Raw genomic sequence first — 21,848 nt, 5'->3', positions numbered from 1 at the left:
CAGAACTAGATACAGCTCTCGAATAATGTTCGGGTCATTAACAAAAAAGGATGCCACTTTTCAGTTTGCACTTACTAAATCCAAATTAGTATCAACCATCACTAGTAAGTTCCAGAATGCTTGCATAGAAGCCATCAATTTGCTCTGCTACCAGAGAACACTGAGAGAGGATGGTGATAGTGATGATGATGATGATGATGATGACTGAAAAACTTTAATGAGTACTTGTATTAACCATATGTTTTTATTCCATACTTTTTATGCTTTGACATCTTGGGGCCTTCTGACCCAAGGAGAGATTACATTTCCCAGGGCTAGCTAATTCTTAGACATCTCAACCAACTTGCCTGGGAACACACTCTTCATAGGCAAACCAACCAATCCAGAGCCCGTATACCCAAACACCTCCTCTATAATGCTCTCACACTCTGGGCCACTAGTGCCCTGACCCCAGGACCAGGTACCAGACAACTAGGGCAGCCAGAGCTGGCTAAAATTATGAAAACTAGCCAATCTTAAACCTGCTTATCCAGCCCTGCCCATTCCTTTCTAGGGGAAATCACAACAAGGCTCTTGCCCACATTTTCCCCTTGCTCCCTCTACCCCTGACTGATCCTGGTCCTTCCCACTGTGGTCCCCCCTGCATGCCATGCTGCACCTCTTTTTCCTAGGGACCTGTGAGTATAAAATCTTTACCCTTCATGACATTTTTGCATCTGTGTGTCTTACCTACCTGATTAAAACAAATCGAAGGTATTGTTGAAACAGTGATTATGTGCTAGGCACCCTGTGCTTTACGTGGATGACATCATTTAATTATAACAAGGGCAGTATGAGGAAGGCATCATCATTTCCTTGGTTTTAGGTACAATGACTTGCTCAGAGGTCCACCTTTATCATGGGGTAAAGGCAGGGGATGAATGCATGTGGCTTAATTCCAGAACTCACACTTTCATTCTTTTTTATTTTTCTGCTTCCCTTGCATGTCAAAAGGATTCCCACTTGCTTGTTCTCATAGAGGGCAACCATTAAATTAGGCAAAGAAACAGATATGAATAAAGCAGCAAGACTGATCTACTCTGAAATTGCTGTTTTCCTTCAGGTTAGCCCCTTTAGCAGACTGAAAGGGCACTGCCCAGACATTTTACAGATATCTCTTCCACAGTCACCTCCTGATGTGGGTTAGAGTCAGATGAGAAAACCAGTCCCATGATCTCACAATTTCCCCTCATTTCTGACCAGAGGATCACGTCTCCTTTTATTCACCTTATTTAGGCCTACATTACTTCGGCTTACTTGGAAAACAAAACAACAAATAACAGCAAACTTACTTCAAGGACACTGAATCATTAAAGACATGTACCATTAAAGATGTGTGAGTAATTATGCCATAAATCGCAAGGAAAATCCATGAAGCATTCCACATGTGCTTTGAGCAATGGCACCGAGGCTGGAACTAATGTCTGGCTTCCAAGCTATCAGCTTGGAAAACAACTATACTTCTTTAGATGTGTCAGCTTTGAAGGGATTGGGAAAAGCAGGCGAGCAAACAGACATACCGTGCTCTTCTCACCATTTATTCTTCATTGGGTCAGTTGAGCAAGTGTCTGCTGAAAGTTCTAGGAGTGGGTAAGAGCCAGAGAAGAGATGTTCCTTTTGGACTAAGACAACAGAGTCATGCCCACGAGGAGAGCTATCACATACCAGATGGGATGGGTCAAGTAGGGTTATAAGGTGAGAGCCATGAAGAGAGACAGAGGGCAAGCCTGTATGACTCAGATAAACACTGAACTCTGCATTTCAGAGAGATTAGGACTTGGTCTTGCTTCCTTCCTTCCTTCTTTCTTTCTTCTTCTCCCCGCCCTTTTCTTTTCTTTTCTTTTCTTTTCTTCTCTTTTCTTTTCTTTCTTTCTTTCATTCACTCATTCATTCATTCTCTCTCTCTCGCTCTCCCTTCATTTCAGCATTCCTTGGGGTTTCTCAGAGGAGGAGGACTGGAAGAGCAAGAAGGACGAGGAAGAAAGGTAGAGGTAGAAATACGTTCATAAATGTAAAAGGATTTTACTGACTGGGGAGTAATCCTGTAGAGGGTCCGAGTGAGAAATGAGTGAGCTGTGACACAAGTTCTAGGAGTTGAGGGAGTTTGAGGCCACACAGAGAGTGTAAATAGCACAAGCCAGTGCATGGAGCTTTGGGTGGAACTGAAGAGGTATGTATAAAGAAGAGAGAAAGAGCTGAAGCTATGCGTTAGCTAGAAAAGATATTAAGTTCATAATTTTGGAGTTTTATTGCCAAAAGATGAGCTCATGAATTACTTCTTTGGTTTTTTTTAAAAGAAGACATTTTTTATGGATGTCAAAATACATGGAGATGTGCCATTGTGAACATGGTGGACTTGACCAGAGAGAACTTCAGGGTAGCAGAACTTGGTGTGACTGTGGCACACGATCACCACCTAGTGGCAGCATACCAACGTGCAGTTACTGCAAATAGTAAATGAGAGTCATACAAACAGGTCTTCAGAACTGGAAGGAAGCTGTGAGATTATCAGGTTCAGTAGTCCTCAAACAGATGGTGCATCTGAATCACCCATGAAGCGTTTAAAAAGTACACCTGAAATTTATTGAACCAGAACCTTTGGGGATATAGTCCTGAACACATATATAGTTTGAACAATATGAAAGTGCCATTTTTGCAGGTAAAAAACCCCAAAAGATATCACTTTTATATGATAAATATTTTAACAAAGGCTCCTGAAGACTCCACTGCCTTTCCCTTGTTAAGATCTACTCTAGTTTTCTTATTTTGTAGATAACAAAAATGAAGCTCAGAATGGTTAGTGACTGGTTTAAGGTTGTCCCATGCCTGATTAAGTATTACTACTAAGACTCAAACACCACTGTCCTAATTTTAAGCGTGCTAACAAAAGTGATACCACACAGTCTTGATTTCCTCATACACACCAACTGTTTGTATCAATTTCAACAGCCTCAAAGACAACTCTCCAGTGTCTCCTTCCTTATTTTACCTAGTCTTTCAAAGTGCCTTTCATTGAGTTTTATGTCCCATTTCTGCTTCGATCCTCTGGGAAATTCTCTTGCCTAACTTTTGACTTTACGCTACGAAATTGTTCACCAGTCCTACTAGTTTGGAGTTCCCCAGGACTGGGACTGAGGCCATGACGTATGGGAGAAGCCTCGCAGCAGGTTGCAAGAGCAGCGTGTTAAAATTTCAGGAATTTTGTGAACCAATTGTTAAACATAGCCATTATTAAAAATTAGCTCATTATTTTATTATTATTTTGCTATTATCCATGCTCTTGAGGTTATTTACATCAATTATATCCAGATGGTGCGGCTACTACAAATGGTGTTCTACTGTGAGTGAATCTTCCCTGCTCTGTCTTCAATGGGATGTCAGGTTGGGAGGCCTCAAATTGACCATGTGCTGGGAGTATTTATACCATGGAAACTGGCAAAAGCTACAAATCAGGGCTTGATTTTTTGTTCTGCCTATTGTCTAGATTTAAAAAGTGATCAAGAAGGGGCGCCTGGGAGGCTCAGTTGGTTAAGGGTCCGACTTCGCCCCAGGTCATGATCTCACCATTTGTGGGTTCGAGCCCTGCACCGGGCTCTGTGCTGACAGCTCAGAGCCTTGAGCCTGCTTTGGATTCTGTGTCGCCCTCTCTCTCTGCCCCTCCCCTGCTCACGTTCTGTCTCTCTCTGTCTCTCAAAAATAAATAAATGTAAAAAAAAAATTTAAAAAAAGTGATCAAGAAAACAATAATGTGGGTTAAAGTTAAAAGTATGTAATGTCTCTGGGGCACCTGGGTGGCTCAGTCGGTTAAGCATCTGACTTCGGCTCAGGTCATGATCCACTGGTCTATGAGTTTGAGCCTCACGTCAGGCTCTGTGGTGACAGCTCAGAGCCCGGAGCCTGCTTCAGATTCTGCGTCTCCCTCTCTCTCTGCCCCTTCCCCACTCACACTCTGTTTCCTTCTCTCTCTCTCTCAAAAATAAACATTTTTTTTTTAAATTAAAAAATTAAAAAAAGTATGCAATGTCTATACCCACCACATTGTGAATAGCACAACAAATGTGAGGAAATATTCTAGTATTTAAAAACTATTATCTGATTCTGGAAAGAGGTTGCTCATGTCATCACTGATGAATGAGTGAAGTTCCAAAACACGTTTTCCTTATTTCATTTTCCTCTTATTCATTAATGTAAATGAAAGTATCAACATTCGTGTTGGCACTACAGTCTGTCATCAACTACAACTGTACCTACGGATGGAGGAATTCAGCAAAGATCACTGGGGGCATTTAGTGACAACCATTTGTCTATATGTTTATAATAAAGAATATTGTAGATTTTACTACTTGTAAATTGTGTCACATATCCATGAAACATACACTGAAGTTTGGTACGTACAGATAGACACTGTTTTCCAATGAGTCAGCTGTTAAAAACTGACCAGCAAGTGACTGGACTGAACCCAGTCCTTCCCCAGATTCCCATCACACTATCTGAATGAATCTTCCCTACTTAGGATGGGCCTTTCACCAAAGCTGTGGCTTGGCCTTCTATAGCCCTATCACCCCCAACCCTGTAACACACACACATACTCTCTAGAAACTTCAGCTGAATGGTTTTGTCTTCATTCCAGAACAGAACATATCCCAACCCACCGCCTGTTTCCTAGCTTTGTCTCCTTCGGTGTTTGCTTGCTCAGCCAAGGGACCAACTCATCCCAGTTACTCAAGGCAGAACGATAAGCTTCATTGCATCTCTGCCTCCTCCCCTCCCCCACCCAAGCAGTCACCGTGTTAGGCTGTTTCTTGCCACTTTCATATTTCTCAAATCCATCTACTTCTCTCCATCTTTACTGCAATTTTCTCAATGCTCCATATCTGTAATCTCCTGAATTGGTTATTATACAGCCTCCCAAATGGACTTCCTGCTTCCATTCACACTCTCTCCAATCCATTTTCATACAGTCACTGGAGATCTTTTCTAAAACATAAACCTGATCAGGCCACTTCTCTGCTTATTAGCCCTTGAATAGCTCTCTACTACTGACCAGGCCACAACCACCTATCCAGGCAACTCTCTCCTACATTCACTCCTCTTCTCAAAGTCATACTCTGGCCAAGCCTAAACTGCTGTGTTCGCAGTTCCTCATAGGACAGCCACCCCCACAACCCCCCAATTTCACCCCCATTTCCCAGAAGCTCTCCCCTTCTCTTTTTTTTAATTATTATTATTTTTTAACGTTTTACTTATTTTTGAGACAGAGAGAGACAGAGCACAAGCAGGGGAGGGGCAGAGAGAGAGGAGACACAGAATCCAAAGCAGGCTCCAGGCTCTGAGCTGTCAGCACAGAGCCCGACGCAGGGCTCGAACTCACAAACCGCGAGATCACGACCCGAGCCGAAGTTGGAAGCTCAACCGACCGAGCAACCCAGGCGCCCCTCTCCCCTTCTCTTAAGAATTCACTGAGATAATCACTTTCTCTGACTGTGCCCCTTCTAAGACTGGTTGAGGGGCCCCTCCCATGTATACGCTCAGAGCCAGGTCTCCCTCACTGACTGCTTTGTTTCTTTCCAGTAATTAACCCAGTACTTCCAGAAGTCAACAAATACTTGTTGAATGAATGACCAGAGGGAAAAAAAGATGGGACTGATTAAAACCTGTGGTGACAATCATATGCTGAACACCTATTCGATACCAGGCACTATGTAGGACACTTTGCAAACATTATGGATCTGTAATTCACATCAACCTTGCAAAGTGGGTATTGCTGTATCTGTTTTACAATGAGAAAATCAGAGTGCACAGAGGCTAAGCCATGTGTCCAAAGTCGCACAGCAGGTAAGGGGAAGGGCTGAATCCTGGGTGCATCTTATTCTAAACGCTGTAGACTTCTTAATACAGTACCAAAAAAGCATTGAGGCAAGCACGTCGGGCAGATCAAACAAAAGCAGATAAACAACAAAACCAAACAAATAAACGCAAAAGGCCCACTTTTCAGTTCTGTACTCAAAGCTCCATATAATGGTTTAGACACAGGAGAGGGAGGTGACATTTCGCAGGGTACTGAATACCAGGTTTACATATGGGTCGGAAAACATTTTCATTTGCTGGATCTACTTAATAAACGTGGCATTGCCTATGGGGGTTATTAATAGTTTTGCCCAAAGGTGAGGGTTGGCTGGACAGAGGACGATGGGTGTGGGTGGAAAGGTGCTCAGAGGATCTTGCTCTGAGGGGGCTCCCCTCCTGTTTGGGGCTCCTTCTCAGTAAGGCATAGGCTGAAATGCTGATCCGATGTTTGGTCTTTTGACAATTTTCACTTAATGAATTGATTCCTACAGTTCATTAACATACCCACTTCCACTTCTGTATACACATATGTCTTAATTAGCTGTTCATTGGCTGTTTAATTACAAGAAAACAGCTGACAGCTGCCTTGCTGAATTCTAATGGCAGACGCTTTGGAACGGCTACACATTTGCTTTTGACAACCAAGATTTATTCATAACTCTATGATTTATTGTGAATGCTCCTATGCCTGCCTAAATTATTGTATTTTCCGATACAACTAAAAAATTGAAATGGGGGGGGGAGCTCTTGAAGAGAGTGTGTGTGTCCCTGTCACAGCAGAGAATCCCTTATGTAAAAGATGAACTGTTACAATTTTATTTCTCTCGGGAAGTTTCTGTTGAGAATATTCAGAAATATGGGAGCGAGGAAGAAGAAACATCTTTGGATAAACATGGGGAGAGAGTTAAGTATTTAAAGTAAAGAAAGAAAGAAAGAAAGAAAGAAAGAAAGAAAGAAAGAAAATAATTGCCAACGTAATCTTACTGAGGGGGGAGGAGAGGGCATGAATAGATTAAAATCAGAGACAGGAAGAGGCAGAGGGAAATGATAGAATTAAGTTGCAGGGGGTGGGGTGGGGGCAGGAATAATATTCCCCAAGGAAGCAAATGAAGAAGAGAATTTGTTCTTCAGAAAAGAATAGGCAACCTCATTCGCAAAAGTTAGCTGGTACAGCTCCACACGCATACATCTGGTAGCAATAAATCATGGAATCACAGATCTCCTGAACAACTTTCTCCTTCAATAATGACTGGCCTCCCTGTAGAATTGTATGTGCAAATGATCTCTGATTAAAGCTGACCTCACGTGTCATGTTTGGTAAGCGTAGACGTCTGCTTTGGCATACTGTGATCTGCGACACTCAGACCCAATCCAAATGAACACATTGAACAGCAGGGATTCCCCAGGCAAGCATGAGGGGCCCTGCCCAGAGTCGGACACTACGTTAGAGCCCCTACTGAGGACAAGGCCATAAGCCCAGCACTGCCTGTGAGCCGAGGAAGGGCAGTAGTTACTGAGACATGATTAAGACCAAAACAAAGAAACAAAAAATACAACAATAAAAAAAAAAATCCAAATCATCTGGATGCACATTGGAATTTAACACACTCTACTACCAGTGTATTTCATCATAGGACTGGAAGAGTGAGCTACATACATTTTTTTTTCTTATCACCTGTATATAACAGAACCGAAACCCTAATGTCACAGGATGCAGAAACAGCCACGTCTAATTTTTGTTTTAAATGGCTAGCTCTAATGTTGGGTCCAGGTGTTCTAAAACACTAAAATAAGGGTTAGGGATGCCTGAGTGGCTCAGTCGGCTGGGCATTTGATGCTTGATTTCGGGTCAGGTCACGATCTCATGGTTCCTGGGTTTGAGCCCCGCATCGGGCTCTGTGCTGACAGTGTGGGGCCTGCTTGGGATTCTCTCTCTCTCACTCTCTCTCTGCCCCTCCCCTGCACACATGCACACACATTCTCTCTCTCTCAAAATAAATAAACTTAAGAAAAAATAAAAGTGTTGGGCAGGAATATATCACTGTTGAAAAGTGGATAAAATTGCTCCAAAGCTAGTAACATTTCACAACTGAAATAAAAATATTAAAATCCTCTAAGAAACAGTTGGAGCCTAAATGGAATATTTATGGACATTTCTTTTTAGCCTAAAACATAAAAAGCTCCAGAAATTGCTTTAACTCTTTCAGGAAAAAAAAGAAAAAAAGAAAAGTACCAATTTTGCACTCTGGCTATCTTTGAAAGGCTTATTGTTAACCTCAGATAGCATATTGGTTTTTTTAAATCATTTGTTTTGAGAGAGTGCATATGAGAGAGCATGTGTATGTGCAAGGGGGGAGGGTCAGAAGAAGAGGGAGAGAATCTTAAGCAGATTCCATGCTCAGCAGAGCCCAACGTGGGGCTCGATCCCACAACCGTAAGATCATGACCTGAGCCAGAATCAAGAGTCTGAAGCTTAACCAACAAAGCCACCCAGGCGCCCCTCAGATAGCATACTGTTAATGCAAAGATACTCCTCCAAATTCTCTGGGTGGAAAAGCAAACTTTGCATAAGACATCATCTTACATGTATTAATTGACGAATAAGTATGTGACAAACAAACGCTAGTCTGTTGTTACCCTATCAAGAGCAAAAGGTCTTAAATGTAATCAGAAATCAATTTGCCAACTCCAACACTTGACTGTACATTATCATTTAAAAAGTTAAAGTTGAAACTGTATATCCAAAAAATCTAAAGAATATAGATTTAAAAAAAAACCTGTGTTTTTTATCATGAGATAAATTTTTCTTCATCATCATCTGAGCAGCCACTGTATCTAATAATGAAGCTGGGAAGGGAAGTGGAATGACAAATAGGGCCATTTCTCAAAGGAAACCAACCAGTGTCATTTTTCTATAAACACTTCAGCAGTTTTATTCACTTTGAAGACTGAACCTCAACCCTAATATCTGCAGCCTCTTGTTTTATTTCTGGCCTTTTCTTCTGCCTGCCCATTCCATGGCCTGGCCCCTCCTCCCAGGCAGGCCTGCCTCAGTTTACCCCACACCCGCCTCCTAACTTATCCAGTGCTAAGACTCAATTCTGTTCCAAGACCTCAAAAATATCTTTAGTGACAGACCCACACCCCTGCAGACCTATTATCTATGTTTTTCTGAGATGCAACATTCACGGCATGACCAAGGCTGGTATACTGTTACCTCATTATTTCAAGAGAACAAGTAAAGTACCTTCGTAATAAAAACCTTGGCATAATGGACTCTTTATAAATTTGCGAATGGCGTACCTATTTGTCCTTATTTTCCAGTGTCCACAGAAAGCTACCCTTTGCCCCACTTAAACCGGATTATATGTTGTCCGCAAAATACAACCAAGACTTTCCCGTCTGTGGGTTCTTGCTGCCTAGTGGGTATGTGCTGTTTGTGCCACATCATAGACTGTGACATTACTCCAGGATTTTGTTCTTTTTATGTGCATATATTTTTTAAAAACTTTTAAGTTTATTTATTTATTTTGAGAGAGAGAGAGAGAGAGAGAGAGAGAGCGCACGCACACGGGAAGGCAGAAAGAAAGAATCCCAAGCAGGCTTAGTGCTGCCAGTGCTGAGACCAACATGGTCCTTGATCACATAAACAGTAAGATCATAACCTGAGGCTAAATTAAGAGTGAGACACTTAACCAACTGAGCCACCCAGGCGCCCCTTATTTTATTTTTAAATGTTTATTTCTTTTTGAGAGAAAGGAGAGAGATTGGCAGACAGAGAATCCAAAGAAGGCTCCGCACCGTCAGCACAGAGCCCGATGCAGGGCTCGAATCCATGAATTGCAAGATCATGACCTGAGCCGAGATCAAGAATCGGACACTTCTAGGAGCCCCATTTTTATGTATATTTTAAATGAACTTCACTGAGGCATAAATTAAATACAAAAACGCACCACTAAGTGAAGAGTCCACTTTGAAGAATTCTGACAATGGGCACACCTGTGTAACTACCGCCACCTTAGAACATTGCCACAAGCCACAAAAGTGTCCTTCCCTTAGCGGTCATTCCTCACCTTGGCTCTAGGTAACCATATCTGCTTTCTGCCATTATAGATTTAAGATTGGTACTTCTTCTAGAATGATTTCTGAGCGCAATTCTATGGTATGTATTCTTCTGTTTCTGGCTTCTCTCCTTTACCAGAATGTTGTTTTGTGCATACAGGGTACATTCTCTCTTATCGCCAAACAGCATTCCATTCTATGGATCTTCTTTATCCATCCACCACCCACGTTTGCTCCTTTTTCACTTGACGGGCATTTGGGTTCTTTCCAAAGCTTTGTGGACATTGTGAATAAAGGGGCTGCAAATACTCACAGAATAGTCTTTCTATAACAGGTGCTTGTGTTTCTTTCCGGGAAACACCAAGGATCGGGTGTGAGGTCATATGTTAGGTTGATGCTTATGAGATGCCACCTTTCTTCAGAGGGGCTGTGCCACTTCACAGCCCCGCCCCCAGATGACAGGAGACTGGAAAATTCACCAGTTTCTCTGTATCTTCATCACGTTTATCATTGGCAGAGTTTTTGTTCTTCTTCGTCTTGCTGCTGTTTTGTTCTATTTTAATTTTAGTCTCTCAGGTGCATATGTTATGGTATTTCCCTGTGGTTTTATTTACATTTCCCTAACGATTAGAGATCTTGAGACTGTATCCATGTGTTTATTGGCTCCTTGTCCGGGTTTTGTGAAGAGATGGTTCTTGGTATTGTTCCTTTTTATTATTATTTTTGTCTTTTTATTTATTTTCAGATTTGGCTTTTTTTCCTTCTATTTCTTCCAGTACATGGCTTGCCTTTTCGTTTTACTAATGATAGCTTTTGAAGGGCACAAATTTTCAATTTTGATGAAGTCCAATTTATTATTTTTTAAAATAAGGTAAGGACTTCAGTGTGTGGTCTGAGGAAATATTTGTATGTCTACTGTTACAAAGACATGATTCCTTCTAGAAATAATACAGCATTATGTCATTTTCTTAGGATATTCTTTTTTTTCTTCCTCTTCTTTTAAAAAATGTTTATTTATTTTGAGACAGAGAGAGAGTGAGTGGGGCAGGGGGTGGGGTGAGAGATGCAGAGAGAGGGAGAGAGACAGAATCCCAAGCCCCAACATGGGGCTTGATCTCATGAACCATGAGATCATGACCTGAGCCAAAATCCAGTCAGATGCTTAACCAACTGAGCTACCCAGGTGCTCTTCTGACCCTTTTTTTTAATGTTTTATTTTACTTTTGAGAGAGACAGCGAGAGGGTGAGCACATGTGTATGTGGGCACATGTGAGTAGGGGAGGGGTAAAGAGGGGGACAGAGGACCTGAAGCGGGCTCTGCACTGACAGCACAGATGCAGGGCTTGAACTCACAAACAGTAAGATCATGACCTGAGCTGAAGTCAGATGCTTAACCCACTGAGCAATCCAGGTGCCCCAGTTAGTACATTCTTTAAGTTAATTTTTGCTTTCAGGGAAAGGTATAAACGTGAAGTTAATTTTTTCCTTTTTCATATTAATGTCTAGTTGTTTCAGCAACATTGTTTGAAATGACCCATCTTTCTTTCATTGAATTAAATTGGCATCTTTGTCAAAATTCAACTGACCTTAAATGGGTGGATCTCTTCCTGAACTTCCTCCCCCCTTTAAAATTTTTTTTCTGGTTTACTAAATCTAGGATTTAGTTCTTGCATTGGTATTTAGCTTTTCCTATGCAGACCTCACCTCTACAACTAGATCATAAACTGCTTGAGGGAAGGATCAGGTCTTCTATGTCTTTGGACCCCTTACAGCTCTTATATGGTGCCTGGCCCCAAGGTGGGGGTGGTTCTCATTATTTTGTTTTTATTAGCAAGGTCTGCATAACAAATAGCAAATGGTCACAAAATTAAGACTTGACCCCTGCATGTCCTAGAAATGATAGCTGACTACAGTAGCATGACTCAAGCATGTGGAATTTGGCTAGGAATGATTATAACAACAGCCAACACTTACTGAGTGATTGTTATACGCCTGGCATTTTTCTCAGCGCTTTACCTAAATGCATGTGATAACCCCAGGAAATAACTACAATTACTATCTTGATATTACAGATGGGAAAGAGGCACAGAGAGGTTGGGTCGGTGCTCAAGTCAGTAAACAGAAGAATTAGATTCAAACCCAGGCAGTCTTGTTCCAGAGTCAGATCATAAGTGTGACGCAATACTGTCTCTCCACAGGTGGCAAAGGGGACATGGAGAGGGTGAGCTGGGAACACCCAAGAAGCAGAGAAACAGCTATGAAACTTCTATCAGTTTTGCTGTTGATGTGCAATGCTTACCTGAGTAAATATGTGGTAAAATGAATGATCATTTCAGCAATTAAATAGGTTCTCTGGTTTCTAATGGTTTCAGGTGGTTGACTTTAAAATGCAATTTAAAATACATTCACAAAGTGATTAGCTCCAAAAATGACTGAGTCCCTTTCCTTCCTTTCATTAGATATCTATTTATATATATAATTAGAAATTATCCTTATGGCTAATGATCCTATCACAGAGATAAACTATTTACAATTTATGATGCTGTAACCACACTCACCTGGTTAGAGCATGATAAATCATTAACATCAATGGCAAAAGCAGAAGTCTCTTGACTTCACCACAACTAGAGATAAAAATATTAATTATAGCAGAGAGAAATTATAATTGCAGAGCAAATACCATACGCATCAAATATCAACACATACCACTGCACTGGTCCCAGGCTGGGCATAGGCCCAATCTGTTAATAAAACTAAGTTTTAATTGTTTGTCTTTGTGATTTCCAGTGTATAAAGTCAACAGGACAGGAGAATAGAACCACAGATAACCAAGAAACAAACAAACAAAAAAACCAAAAAACCCCTCACTTTGGCATTGAGGCGGTATGAGATCCGGAAGGGAATCTAGAAAAGTTATAACTATGAAATAATAGCTGCCTTTTGCTTTCTTTTTTTTTAGTTTATTTATTTTGAGAGAGAGAGTAAGAAAGAGAGCGCACATGTGTGCAAGTAGGGGAGGTCCAGAGAGAGAGGGAGAAAGAGAGAGAATCCCAAGCTGTCACTGTGGAGCCTGATGTGGAGCTTGAATTCACGAACCGAGAAATCATGATCTGAGCTGAGGTTGGACACTTAGCCGACTGAGCCACCTAGGCACCCTGTGCCTTTTGTTCTCTTATCGCTGTTATTTTTGTCATAGATAAACATTGGGAGTAAAAAGAAAACACACATTGTTTATGCCTATGTAAACCCAGTGGTTCTCAGACAATTCTGATTTTACTGAACAGCCTGTTGTTAATTAATCTTCTGAATTGTTGGGTATTCATACGAGGTGGCCCCCACCTCTACCCTGGCCCTGCCTCAGATGCCACTCTTAGGTATTCACTCTGGTTGGCACAGAAAACGACACGTGGCATTACTAAGAGACTCAGAGAGAGTAGTCAGCTTCTCAGGCAGAATGAAGGGACATGTGGGTAATGCCCAGGACCCTGTCCACTTCAGGAAATACCCAGGCGCTGTGCAACGCACAATATCATGTTTGCTTGGAATTTCTGGTAGGGGGCATCACCGTCTATATTCCCTTCACCGAGAAAGGCTGGGTTATCTTCCAGCAGGACGAGGTGTGAGCACAGAGTAGGTGGGGGTGAAGTGTGACGGCTGCCCAGCCACGTCAGCCGAATTAACTTTGAAAATCAATGGGATGTCAGTCGTTGCAGCCAGACCACCCTCCCTTACATCCTGGGATGGCATAGGTCACACAGTTGATTTCATTGTGTCTACTTTTATTTACTTAATTGATTAATTTTGAGGGAGGGCAAATTGAAGAAGTAAAAGGACATAATTTTTTTTTTCTTAGTAATCTAGACCCTGAGGCCTTGAGGACTGATGTAACGATGAACAATTCAAAATCCCCTTTAAGTAGCAAACCCCTTATTCCTAAAAGGCAGATGATTAAAAAAAAAAAAAAAAAAAGCATGCTTGGCGGTGTGCAGAAAGCTCAAGAAGCACCAAGATAGGATCAATATAGCGGATCTGTATGCGTACAAAGCAACACATGTTACCATGATTAAGAGTAAAACAAAGACTTAAGGAAATTACGAGGCAAATTTCCCTGAAATCTCCCAGTAGTTATTTGTTATCAGAAGGTGATTTTGTATTTTATGACATTATATTTTCTAATTTCACTGAAGGAAAGCTAACCAAATTTGTGGATTTTATTTTATTTTATTTTTTTGCCTTAGCCTCAAAACGCCTTAGGGCTAATCAGGCCTGGTTCAGTGGCAATCAACTGTCTCAGAGGCCTCCTGCATGTTTAAATAGCTTCTTGCCTGTTTATTTTGCACTGTTTTATCCTGTAAGCTGTCTCAAGGCCCTTCCAATATAAGCCAGAGGATTTAAATCTTAATAAATTGAAATTTGAATAACAGAGGCAATCTGGGTTTGGAGGTCTTGAATGATGAGGATAAACATCTCTATTCCCATTCCCACATTATGCCTGTGCTGAACGTATTGCCCTCGATCAGCATCAGCGATAATTAAGTAGTAACAACAGCAAGAAGAATAAAAATATTTCGATTTAAATAGCACTTTTCAGTTTGCAAGGACTTTTATTTACAGGTTTTCACGCTATCCTTGGAATAGTTCTAAAAGGTAGGAAGAACAGGTGTTATGCCCACTTTATAGATGAAGAAACTGAGTCACTAAAAGATTAAAACAAGCCCAAGCAAGAGGGACAGTGGTGGCATTAGGACCAGAACCGAGTTCTATCCAGTGGCTTTGCTGTAATTTGGCTAGATATATCAACATATGTGTGCCAACAATAAGATTCTGATTACATTCTGATTAAACCATTGGAAATATTTTCTTATAAAGTTTATAACAGGGACACTACAGAAATCCAGAGTCATTTCTTTAAAAAACAAAAAAACAAAAAAAAAACCCCAAAAGGGATTGTTCATCAGTTCAATCAATTCCAGGATTGGAAGTGACAAGCAATGCTCAAATACTTTCCTCTAGCTTCCTGTTAGTTTGATGGAAGGCATAAAAATATATACGACTTCCTTAATTATAATTTAACACCAAAATATTTATTCCGTCCTGTCATTTCTCATCACTCAAAATGCCAGGGAGTTGAATTTTTAGACATAGCAGAAGTAACATCGCAAAGACACATTCCAGCATTAATAGAAACAACAACAACAATTAAAAAGGCTTACCTTGCAGCCTTCACATGTAATGACACCATAATGGATTCCTGATGATTTGTCTCCACAGATCTTGCAAGGAATAATTTCAATTTGAGCTGCAACAGAAGCACGCAACCAGTTAATTACATTTTCTTTTAAACACCTTATAAAAGCGTTCCCTGATCAGCATTTGTATAGTGAAAACTAATAACCTGCTAAACATTATACTGCATTAACTATTCATTGCTGAACTGTGAGGGTCCCCCTAGAGCCCTGGACTAAATTATGGCTGCTCGTTATATAATAGCTTTCGGGTTATTAAAATGGGTCATTTGAGAAGGTGTTTAAGAACCCACAAGAAGACTGGAATCAGCATTTCAAAGCCTTCAAGAACTGGAGAGCTCGCAGTTTAGGCCTCAGAGCAAAGCAGATACTAAAATGTTTCCTCCGATCTCATTTTCCATCATTATTTTTAAAAGGTCATAAATCTGTCTTGGCTGAGCACTGCAGCTCCACTGGTAGGGAAAAAATATACTCCAAAAAGTCAAGACTACTTAGGAAAATGATTCAACTCGAAATATTAATAAGTTACATATGATGGCAAGATAAGAATGCCTTAATCATCTTTTTCAATTAATGTAGCTGCCATGTGTTAAAAATCAGTCCATTTGTGTATGATCAAAACCTTTTAACCATTAAGTTAATATCCTAGCTGAATTTAATAATGGTGAATCCTGACCAATCATATAGGTAGCTTCTGAGTTCTTCAAGTTGGAAATTGACTGCCTGGTACAGCGTGTGTGTGTTTCTATCCAACTGATTACTTGAAGATGCCTCATACTGGAACACCACCCAAAGACTAATATACATGACACCAAAGTTGTCAAAGATGACAAAGCACATTTCTGAGCAAACACAATAGATCTTTAGCACAGTTGGTTGGAAAGAACAAAATTAAGGATTTAAAAAAATAACCTAAGGAAGAGAGTAATTAGGCAAAACAAAGTTCTTGGCTCACCCATTAAATATAATTTGTATGTGAAATAAAGATCAACACTGAGCTGGAGATACAGGATGGCAACGTTCACCAGTTTACCTGGAATGTTCCATTTTGCTAAGTTTTATTTCTCATGGGCTTCACTATGGATATCATAGTATCATAGATTACTAACTCACACACACAAACACAACTGCAAGAGCATAAGTGGACTTCATTTTCATATAGCCCCGAACTGGCTCCACGCCTTACACAAAGCAATGACTTAACCTAAGGGCTATGTTGCACGATGTAAGTAACACACTCATACATATAGCCCGCTCTTAGTTCTAACGTGATCCCATATCCTGGAATAATTTCCACAACCTCTTACTGCGGATTTGATGCAATGTTTGCATTTAATACTCAGAAACAGCATACATTAAATTACTGGATTTAACCTCATTATAAACCATGTGTACCTGCTAACTTCCTTTCAAGGGGACTAGTACAGGACTGCAGTGACTTTTAGGGAGTGCAAGCCTTTCTAGAAGGAGAGGCCTTTTCATGTCGATCACTTTTAGTGTTGACATTCTGGGCTTCATTGTCCAGAATTAAAGATTGTTTGACATCTTACATCCAGTACATTTTCTGTAATGGGGAGGTTTTCTAATATGTACATAATGGTGTTTTCGTATATTGTCTATTCTGAGTTACACAGCTTAATGGGTTATAAGGTGCATTTAACAAAAATGATCATTTCTAAATCTTCCACCACATCTTGATGTCTTGTTTGATTTCTTCACGGAAATTCTTTATGAAATGTGAACTCTAATAATGCTTCACATTTATGGCTCTGCCAGTATTTTTAATATAGTCAAGGCCAAGTTTTGTGTCACATAGTGTCTGTAGATCTAGATAGAGTTATGTCCAACCTTTTTGAGACACAAAAGCCAAGTGGTAGTAGAGACATTCTGGAAGGTGATGTCAGCTGAGAGTGATGGCCTGGATTTTCCCATATGAATTAAGTAGTCTATAATGAGAACCAGCCTCCGTCCCGCCTCCCCCAACCCCTAAGGAATAGAATAATTAGGCAACACGAAGTATCTGGACCATCTATTAAACAAAATTTATATGTGAAATAAAAAGACGGACACTGAGCTTTTCCTACGTCTTACCTCAAGCTGTAATCACAGAAATTAGACACAGATGAACCTCATTAGGCCCTATAGTTTAAGTCTGTATCAAAACTACCTGAGGCAATTAAAGCAATGTTAGTGCTGAATTTGGACCTTTCAAGAGTTACCTTCCTTCCAGCTTAACAATAGTGAGATCAAGCACACCTACTTAGTTCTTTAAAAGATATGAAGGCCCTCCAATATTGGGAATGCTGAGTAAAGCTGTATCTAGTTCGAATGGAGAATAGTGTATTGCTGTTCATTTTGCCTGGGGTCACAGTGAATTATCCATGAGAAGTGAAATGATGATGCAAACATCACCTTGATAGGTAAGACCCAAACACCTGCCAGTGGCTCCTGTCATCCTGCAAGTGATATATGCAAGGCACAGAGGGGTCTGCTCATGATGGCGGGAGCCCTGGGATCCGGGCCCGGAACTTCCACCCTCAGAATGACTCATGGCTTGGCTTGGGCTGGAGAATGGGACAGGAGGGTGGTTGTAGCACAAACCCAGAGTTTGGTACCAACTACTGCATAGCTCTGCTGGTCTGAGTCAGGCTCCCAAATTCTTGGGGTTCAGCCTTGCTTCAGCTCCCAGGTCTTCAGATCTGGAGGACACTCAAGCCTGAGACATATTTCACAAGATTTATGGAGGCCAAGATGCTTAGTCTGAATGGACTCACTGTATATTGACCTGTATTTTCAAGCAGGGGTCATTTACCCAGACCTCTGACTCCCGCTGTGTTTGTGCTTAGTTCTAGGGGACAATGTTGGCCAAAGAATCAGAACTGGAAAAGCCTCACTAGGAATCTCATAGTAAGGTGATGGGAGCAGTCTCCAAAGCAAAATTCAGGTGTTCTGATTGGCCAGATTAAACTATTCTACTAGCTTACCCCCCGGGTGGCTCTCTTATCTCAGAAGACAATTTCAGTTGCAAGTGCTCTTTAGGAAATGATTAAAATCCACCTGCTCCAAAAAAGCAAACTGTCTGAATGTGATCTGATCACATGTGTTGATATTTCCAGAAAGCAAACATTTGCAGATTGGAGCGGGGCACTTACTCAACCTTCCATTTAATCCAACAATGCATAAAAGCCACTTCCCTCCACCTTTTAGTCAATTCACAGAATTCAAATGTATCAGTGAAGGAAAAAAATGCCTTGCAATATTTTTTCAAAAGGAAAGCAGTTTAGTTCTTTAAATTTGAGTTTTCAGACCAGTAAGAGGGAAAAGGACAAAAATCCCTTTTGCCCTTTGCTTTCTATCCCTCAGGCTTTTTCATTTTCTAACAGGCAGTGTTGTGTCTTTTCAAAATAATCTTCTCTTAAGACAAATTATGAGTCTTGGCCCATATATATACTGCACACATTAACTCAGCCAGCCTTTCAAAGGATGAGTTCTGTCAGACACCACTACTGTCACAAGTATATTGATTAAATTAGTCCACATACATATTCATCGCAGCAAAGACGTTCATTGTGTAGCAGAATATCTGAAGCAAGACGTACACATATAATCATGAATTGGCTTAACAATGCACAATCTTGCTATGAAAAATTCTAATTTGCCCACATTTTCTGCTCTATTGCCTAAATAATTTGCTCTCTCACGCACCCTAAGTAATTCAAGCACGCTCTCCACACCTGCAGAGGCAAATTTCTGCAGTTTCAAGGAGCTGACAACAAGTGGCAGCGGGGAGTCAGGAAATCCTGGAATGCAAGTGTGCTAATTAGCCAAGTGGTCCTTGGGCTGGGCTGTCATTTCACATTGTACTTTGAGAAAAGCCTGGCTCTTTACTTTTCATTATAAAAGGGACAAGAATATGGACAATGGCATTCTTAACACTTCACTTATTCCTCAGTACCTTTTTGGGGAGATATCTTAGTCCAGAGAAAAATACCCATTCTCTCAAAGAATTAAAAAATACAATTGTACAAGAGCTGTACCCATTCAATGGGGGAAAAGGTGATGCCATGATAATCTAATGGATTTATAACTAACAATAATAATATGAAATGTGTATTTGGCTTATAATGTGTTAGGCATTATATCCACTTCTCCAATAACCCCATGAGGAAGGTGGTATCATCACCATCACCATCACCATCACCATCACCATCACCATCACCATCATCTGCATTTTTCAGATGAGAAAACTGAAGCTCAGAGAGACTAAATAACTTGCCCAAAGTCAGAGAGCTAGGGAGATGGAAGGCTGGGATTTGGACACATTTTGTCTTTTTTGTTTAACTCAAAAGTTTAGTTTTTTTTTTTTTCCCCATTTCCCACCATAGTTCACAGCCAAGCTAACCTTCTCCAATAACAAACATCAGGAACATACTATGACTGGTATGCCACCACTCACCAAGGATGCAAAGGACACAACACAAATGATTTGGTTAAACTTACATAACTACTGAGAACCGATGTCAAGATATCTTTCTGGAAGTTATACGTAATTACTTTACAACCAAGTACTTTATAATTGTAAGAAATCATCAACCTTCTAGAACATTCTTCTTCATTTTACAGAATTTCGAGTAGAGTTTTTGACCTTAAGATGACTAACACCAACGTTTAACAATTCTTAAGGTTGGGCAAATTACTTCACCTCTCTGAGCCTCTGTTTCATATTTGAAGATCCAGTGAAATAATGTAGACGTGATACAGCACATAAATGATTATTGTATGCATGTATTCTATGTAGATACACATGCACATCATACAGAAATATTTGGCACTCAATAAATAGTAGTTATTATTATTGCTATTGTTGATAAGAAATCCTGCCTTATAGCGAAATTAAAGTCTTTTCTCCAGACTTTAAGCTCTTTCCAACGTGGGGATAGAGAAAAGCTGCTTATCCTCCAAATAATATGACAGGCAGTTCAGACCAGCCACCACAGCAATCCTTTACAGCCTCGGCACTTAACCGCTACGACGCGGCCGTATGTTGCCATCCGTTATGGTGTGTGTCGCAAGGAATTTGTTACTAATAATGGTAAAAAAAAATTAAATTTTTTATTGGTTCATATAAAGGATAAACTAATAGGGGCCTACAGTTACCTCAATAATATCTGCCACTCTAGCTCACATACACAACCAGATACTTTCTTGAACTGGACTGAACAGGGCGGGGTTCCTGCTGGCTTGCCAGGAAAATGGCCCAACCTTGGATGCACCCGAGACAGGAAGTTATATGGATGAATGTTAACGCGAGTTTGTGTGTCTTGCAAAAACCATCGAGAACTACCGCTTAAAAAAAAAAACCCCAAGGGGTGCCTGGGTGGCTCAGTCGGTTGAGCGCCGACTTCGGCTCAGGTCACGATCTCGCGGTCCGTGAGTTCGAGCCCCGCATCGGGCCCCTGTGCTGACAGCTCAGAGCCCGGAGCCTGTTTCAGATTTTGTGTCTCCCTCTCTCTGACCCTCCCCCATTCATGCTCTGTCTCTCTCTGTCTCAAAAATGAATAAAAACGTTAAAAAAAAAATTAAAAAAAACAAAACAAAACGAAACAAAAAAAACCCCAAAAACAAAACAACCAAAACTCCCAAACAACTATCTTTTATACCAATCTGTGGACAGCTTTTTTTTCTGGAGGGCTGAGAATGTGGAGGACTTTGTACTTGCCATGTTACATATTCCCCTAATATTTGAATTTTTTACAACCAGCATGTATTACTTTTGTAAGCAGAAAAACCAATAAAGATTAAAAAAGAAAAACCCTAAGGCATTTGATTTTTATTTTCGGTAAAATGGCTTGAGTCCTTTATGGATTAGACACTTTATTTTATCCCCAGTTTAAAACTGCTGGGGTATTAAAAGCTTCTGTGGCTGCCTGGATGGCAGGCTGGCCTGCGTGTCAAGGCCGGCTGGTGGATGCTACACCTGCTTACCTGCTCCTGGCTTCTAGAGTTTCATGGCTCCTCTGGGTCTAGCCACCTCCTAGTTCCAGGGACATTGTGCCCTGCCCAATGGGGTCCCACTGAGGGGACAAAAGTCGGGGCTGAAATTCACCTGGCTGTTGAGCCTGAAGGGTGTCTGTAACAGCCCGGGGTAAGGGAGCTTTGCACGGATTTGTCTGCCCAGATAAGCACTTTTTTCTCAAACCAACCTTGCAGATATGGTGCCGTTCTTCATAATGTGCAAAGGCGCTGTGTGTACTAGTGGTGAACAATTCAGGGAGCAAAATGATTTTCCTCCACTCTCTCAGGGCTGCCGCTGGAGGCCACAGGCCGCCGCAGGATTTGCAGAGAGCTCTCATTACCTCTCCACGGTGGGAGGGGAAGAGACTGTGGGCTTTGAATAGTTCGGCACATTCTGTTTTCCTGGATGCAAGGCTCGGGAGTACAGCATGGGTATGTTCCACAGCCCAGGCATGCTCAGTAGTCCTTCAGGGTGGGGAGGGCCAAGTTCCAGCTGCAGCCTATACAAACTAACGATCAACTTATTCTGCCATTTTGTCTACTAAATATATACCAATACTAGTATGTTTCTCTGTTATGGTCCTTCCTTCTATGGACTTTGGATTCTTTCATAACAGTACTTAATCCTCCCTAAACATC

General features: G+C 41.0%; 1 protein-coding gene across 3 annotated transcripts in view; it reads right to left on the bottom strand.

Annotated features, from left to right (window-relative positions):
• The window catches only part of RORA (RAR related orphan receptor A), a 712,209-nt gene that overhangs the window by 24,796 nt on the left and 665,565 nt on the right, over positions 1-21,848 (bottom strand). For all 3 annotated transcript variants that reach the window (XM_042988728.1, XM_042988729.1, XM_042988730.1), the window contains one exon: positions 15,162-15,247. In XM_042988728.1, the coding sequence (XP_042844662.1) occupies positions 15,162-15,247 (86 nt within the window). The remainder of the gene's footprint in view (positions 1-15,161; positions 15,248-21,848) is intronic.

Source organism: Panthera tigris, chromosome B3, assembly GCF_018350195.1.
Source record: "Panthera tigris isolate Pti1 chromosome B3, P.tigris_Pti1_mat1.1, whole genome shotgun sequence".
In the NCBI taxonomy this organism is placed as follows: Eukaryota; Metazoa; Chordata; class Mammalia; order Carnivora; family Felidae; genus Panthera; species Panthera tigris.
This window is presented reverse-complemented; position numbering and strand designations above follow the sequence as displayed.